Raw genomic sequence first — 5,632 nt, 5'->3', positions numbered from 1 at the left:
TGTAATTCATGACCAGCATTTTGTTTTGTTCTCTCTCCACACTCGTCACTAACCATGCAGCGCTGACGTACTACGTCTTCCGCCTGCGCGTCTTCCGTGTCCGTAAAAAAAGTGTTTATTATGTTTGAAATCTGGATATTTATCTTTGGATTCGTCTGAAAGAAGAAACTCAGATACACCTAGGATGCTTTGAGCGTCAGTAAAACATGGACGGATTTTCATTTTTGGGTGAACTAACCCTTTAACTAGCAGCAAAATGAAAAGCATCTTGGTTTCAGAGACCACATAAAATTTCTTAAACATAATGGAAACAAAAGGGAAGTAAAAGGATGAGTAATCAGCATCATCTGATGGATAATTTAGGAACTAATAGTTTAACAGGCTTTATTATATTTATGTAATAATATTTTTAAATGATTTATAAGGATTGTTTCGTTCGCTTTTGAATTGTATGCTAAGATAATTAGCGCTAATTAAAAGGTTTCCAGCGTGACTGTGTGTGTTTCTGTCTCTTGAATGATCCTGCAGGTGTTTCCTAGCACAACTGTTGTTGTTTTTGTTCCTTCTGTGATCTTTTATTAACATTTATACAAAGTGGCAGTGGAAATCATGTTAAACAGAAAAGCCGGATGTTGAATCATTTTAATAAACCATCTTTGCCATGGGACTCCAAACAAAACCTTTGATTAGTTCTAAATATATTATGTCAGGAAACATAAATCTGTCCTCCGCTCTCAATGTGAGTTCTTAAAACTTTTTCATGAAGGGTAACAATCAGTGTTTGGTTATGAGTCTTGTGTGTGTGTGTGTGTGTGTGTGTGTGTGTGTGTGTGTGTGTGTGTGTGTGTGTGTGTGTGTGTGTGTGTGTGTGTGTGTGTGTATGAGTATAATGGAGATTGGGGCTAGTTGTCACATAAACATTACACACAAGGGATACAACAGGTTACCATATGAAATTTATTACGTAAATCTGGTTTTCCTGTTTCAAAAGATTAATTAAGATGGTGATACTTATATAGGGTTTGTTGATGAACCAGTAAGAGTAACTGAATTAAATGACAAGCAAATATAATAAAATAAAAAGACATGCAAATGAAAGTTTTATGTAAATTGCATTTTTACAATTTTTTCAGTAAAACGAAATATGCAAAAATATGTTGGATTTTTTATTTTTTTTTTAAGGATCAGTTGGAAAATGTTACTTATTAAAAAATGTAACATTTGGTGTGTATGTTACAACTGATAATCAAAGACATGACAGACAGTGGGTCTTATTCACTAATAGGGAATAATTAATGTGGATTATTCGTATTTTTTCACACGGGAGAACTTCCCACTTAATTCACAATTTGCTCTTATCCTCGTCATAATGATAATGTAATTGTAGTGTTCTAAATGACCATGTGTAGCAGAGTATGAGATCTTTGTATCAGTGGTTTCAGGTGTTCCTACGGTTTTTCATAAATTTAGAATAAATTTTAGTACAAAAGTTGATTAACGCACAGATTTTATGCACAAATCCATGCATATGCACGGTTAAGGCCCAGATATACTTCTACAGAAAAATTTGAAATAAAAAAAAAAAAAAAAACTTCATTTTCGGATAAATGCCAAATAAGGCCAAAATGATGTTTGTTTGGAGTTTTTAGTGAATGAGACCAAGTGCCTGCAAATTCATTCTGCTAACATGACACTTCTTTGTGCAAGTGATCTCCATCACCGCAGACCTTGGTGTCGCTGGGTTTTCCGGGTGCTCTGTACAGTATTCAGCAGTCTGGAGTGTGAGAAGACAGTCCTCCCTGCTCAAAATTGCAGCCGGTAGAAAAGTTTTTCGGTATGAATTGCTTAAGGCACCCTTGAGGGATCGTTGTGGACCTTCCAATAGCTATGGGCCCCCAATACGCAATGTCACTTTTTCCCTCACTAGCGATGCCTCAACCTGCAAATAATGCACATTTATATATGGCTACACAAAGGTACAAAAGCTGTCACTGGGGCAGTACCTTTTCAAAAGGTACACGTTTGTACCTATTGGGTTCTAATATGTACACTTTAAGTACTAATATGTACCCTTATGGTACCAAAATGGACCCTTAAGGTACAAATATGTACCTTTTGAAAAGGTACCGCCCCAGTGACAGCTTTTGAATCTTTATTTCTGAGAGTGTATGTTCTCACAAAACTCAAAGAAGACAAAGTAGAGAGAACAGCATGACAAAATCATTTAAGTCAATTTTGTTGAGTCGTTTATTTGTGAAAGTATATAGTATGCTACATAACTTATTTTGAGCATTTCATACTTAAATTTTAATTTCTACATATTAAAAAAAAATGTGTTAGTTTTGTTCATTACGATCAGATTGTTGACTTAATCCATATCGGTGTAATCAGATTCATAATCATAACCTTTAATGGAATATTTTGAGACAAAACTGAGAGAAATAGGTGAGTCAATAAACTATTAATTTAATTAATTAATTAATATTTCAGGAGTGTTTTCCTATGTTTAATAATGTAATGTTAGGGATAAGTAATATACACACACTGAGTGGGATTTTGGCTCACCGAGGTGCATGGTAAAAAAATAAGAATAAAAAAAAATTATCAAAAAATGTGCTATCACAATTATGAGTTTCCACCTTGAACTGATTTCAACTAAATATTGACTGTTCACTATTGTTTTTTTAGAGCTGCTTTACAGCAGAATTTAATTCTGTTTGCATCATTGAATCGCTAATTTCTTGTCAGTCACTGTAAAGCTGCTTTGAAACAATCTGTATTGAATAAAGCAATATATAAAGAAAAGTGACGTGACTTGACATGAGTTTCTTAGTCTGAAATTGGACCAGAACAGCCTCTCAAGTCATATTTACGACACACGAGTTTCTGTGTTGGGCGTGCCGTAAACTGTAAATATGGTATGTCATACATACCTTCTGTTCAGATCCTTGCATATCACCAGGGGTCCGTCTAAAATCAATAACGACAATGTGAGAAACTAAAATGCTCTTTAAACAGAAATGCAAAGATTCCAGACTTTCCTGCATATATGATGAATAAGCATTAGCCTGAACACACACACACACACACACATACACACCTGTGTCGAATCTTGTGTATGACACCAGCAAGTATGCAAGCAAGGATGCACACAAGTGAGGGCACTAGGATGTAAAGCCAATCAGTCTTAACTGGAATGGGCACGTCTGCTTCTTCATTGCTTGGGGCTAAATTAGTCATTATTATTAGTGTAAAACTGAAAGTATCATAAATGATAATCCAAAATAAATACAAAACCTGCAACAGTAGCAAGCATTTCATAACTGCACAGAAAACTTACATTGAGCATTTATTCTCTTCATAGCTGTAACTGTTATGCCGCCATAATATGTTACTGAACACTCAATAGTGGCGTTTTCTGCAATTGTGAAACATGTGCGCGTCAGAGTGATTTTCCACAGGCCGTCTTCAATATGCTCATTGTCTGTTTCATCAGATCCTTCAATGTTGTTGAGAGTGATGTTTGGTTTGCTGTATGGACACGTGTGTAAAGTCGAACACACTACTGTGATGGTGTCACCCGTCCGTACACCTCCATAGATCTTGATGCTGGGCTGCTGTGGACTTGCTAAAACAGACAGAAACATCACAGTTAGTCAACACACTCCCATGAGTCGATCAGGAGTCAATGAAATTATGTCTGAACAAAAGAACATTTACATACCGTCAACAAGAATTGCGGAGGTGACATCATAAAACTTGTAGGTGCGCCAGCTAACATTTTCAGGGTCAATCCATGCGTATAATAACTGTCCATGATGGACCTGCTCCAGATTTTTGATCAGCAGACTGCAATCCCAACTTGAGCTTCCGAATAAATCCGTTTTCCCTCTGAACTTCTCAATGACATATTTTGGATGCAATGGATCGTAAACTAAAGGATAGCCCAGAGAAACCCACTGATACCACACAACTCTATGTGGGTTTTTGGGTGGGTTTGAGCTGTAGTAGTAAGAACATGGTATAACCAAGCAGGAACCTCTGAGGCCGCGAATGACTTTTGGCATTCTCACATCCCATGCCAAAGCATCATACAACAACACACCTGTGGGACAATATTGAGAACATAAATGGCTGTTTTTTTTTTTCCATACTACAGTCAACACTGAAGCAGATGGATGGAAAATGTCAAAAAGAAAGATTAAAACTCAAATGTTGTGTTTTTAGAAATGCATTTAAATCTAAATGATTCCATGTGTTTTCTGGTTAGGAGCGTATTGGCATGCACTAATCCAGTAAGCAGTGAAAGCCACACAAATTTAGTTTGTTCAAAGTCCATTTAAGGTATTCTATAATCTTTGGTTTATTCTGATGACACTGCATTTTGGAAATATTAACTATTGTATTACTAAGTATGTAAACATATATTGTGACAGAGTCTCACACTCCAAAAAACATAAAAACAGACACTGTACCTAGGAAAAGTAAATGCAGTAACAGCGGTCCTTTCATGGTACTGTAAGTCAATACAAACACAAAAATCAAAATTAACTGTATTTGTTGTAATTACTGAAATTATTGAGTTTCCAGTGTTCTCTTCAGCATTGCTTAACAGTGGTTTAGCAATAGATTTTCACTGGTTTATCATCTAAATTAAAGTTTTTTATAGTCATTCCTATTTTTTTACTTAGGTATATTTTTTTATTTTTAACTTGACCACCAGAAGCAACACAAATATTAAGTTAAAAAAAAAAAAAAAGCACAGTAAAATAATATTTTTATTCTTACCTTCTCAGTACAGGCCCTTGCGCAAACAGGAAGAACTGAATAAAATGACGTGACAAAAAGGTAAATATTATATATTTTTATGCTATTTCACAAAGTTTAGCATAAGAACAAGAAAGTTCAGTTTCATGTTCTGATGCTCTCTTATTGTTCATGGATATCCCGGGTATGCAACACCAATATTTGGACGGCGTTTGTGTGCTAAAAACACAAGATGCTGTGTCATGGTAGGCATATACGTGAATGGAACAGTAATGTCTTAAAAGGTTTATTTTTCTGCTTGGCACAGTCTAAAACTGTGTGCAAATACGGAAAAGACATCCATCTAGCCTAACGCATTTAAACAAGAAAATGAACTCAGCAGGAGGTGACACGAACAGTACATTCACATGAAGCTTCTCAAAGCTACCTTTCAAAACTTACCTTTTTATTTCTGCTGATGGTAGGTAAATGTCCTCTTTATCTTCTGTGTTCTGAAGTATCCCTAATTCAGACTGCAGACTCTGCGTAACCATTTGGCTGATTCACTGAAAAGAACAGACTCAAAAGAGTCACTAATGCTCGAATGATTCAGAATGGGCCTGTTTTAGGATGCTCGTCACGGTTTTAGTTTTTCACAAGTGGTACATTTACAAACATAGTAGGCCTACAAAACTCCAAACTGACCTTTTTCACAATCATTATCATAAAACATAAGATTATTATGAAATGTACTTTCGGTTTTATCACTAAAATACTAAAAAAAACAATGATTTTCACATTTATCAAATGTTCCTGTTCCTGGGGTTGGTCCAGTAGAGAAAGAGTCAAGTCAAGCCACCTTTACCTTTATATATATATATATATA

General features: G+C 35.5%; 1 protein-coding gene across 3 annotated transcripts; it reads right to left on the bottom strand.

The window, feature by feature from the left end:
- Nucleotides 1-943: 943 nt before the first annotated feature.
- Nucleotides 944-5,374, bottom strand: LOC109077152 (sialoadhesin-like). Of its 3 annotated transcripts, XM_042768176.1 has the most exons (8): nt 5,209-5,374; nt 4,789-4,823; nt 4,476-4,516; nt 3,725-4,105; nt 3,341-3,628; nt 3,101-3,227; nt 2,934-2,970; nt 944-1,939 (listed from the first exon to the last, which is right to left on the bottom strand). In XM_042768176.1, the coding sequence occupies exons 3-8, from the start codon at nt 4,510-4,512 to the stop codon at nt 1,886-1,888; spliced, it is 924 nt and encodes a 307-aa protein (XP_042624110.1). In that variant the 5' UTR covers nt 4,513-4,516; nt 4,789-4,823; nt 5,209-5,374; the 3' UTR covers nt 944-1,885. The 3 variants fall into 3 exon arrangements, with proteins under 3 accessions (XP_042624110.1, XP_042624111.1, XP_042624112.1); XM_042768177.1 differs by lacking the exon at nt 4,476-4,516; XM_042768178.1 differs by lacking the exons at nt 4,476-4,516; nt 4,789-4,823.
- Nucleotides 5,375-5,632: the final 258 nt, after the last annotated feature.

The sequence above is a fragment of the Cyprinus carpio genome, chromosome A12 (genome assembly GCF_018340385.1).
Source record: "Cyprinus carpio isolate SPL01 chromosome A12, ASM1834038v1, whole genome shotgun sequence".
Lineage (NCBI taxonomy): Eukaryota > Metazoa > Chordata > Actinopteri > Cypriniformes > Cyprinidae > Cyprinus > Cyprinus carpio.
The sequence above is the reverse complement of the archived record's forward strand: the minus strand, read 5'-3'. Positions and strand labels throughout refer to the sequence as shown.

Coding starts and splice junctions, on each gene's coding strand:
- LOC109077152 (XM_042768176.1), bottom strand. CDS start 4,512: ATGAAAGGACCGCTGTTACTGCATTTACTTTTCCTAG. Junction 3,228..3,340: donor GAAGAGAATAAATGCTCAAT/GTAAGTTTTCTG, acceptor TGACTAATTTAG/CCCCAAGCAATGAAGAAGCA. Junction 1,940..2,933: donor TGCAAGGATCTGAACAGAAG/GTATGTATGACA, acceptor CATTATTTGCAG/GTTGAGGCATCGCTAGTGAG.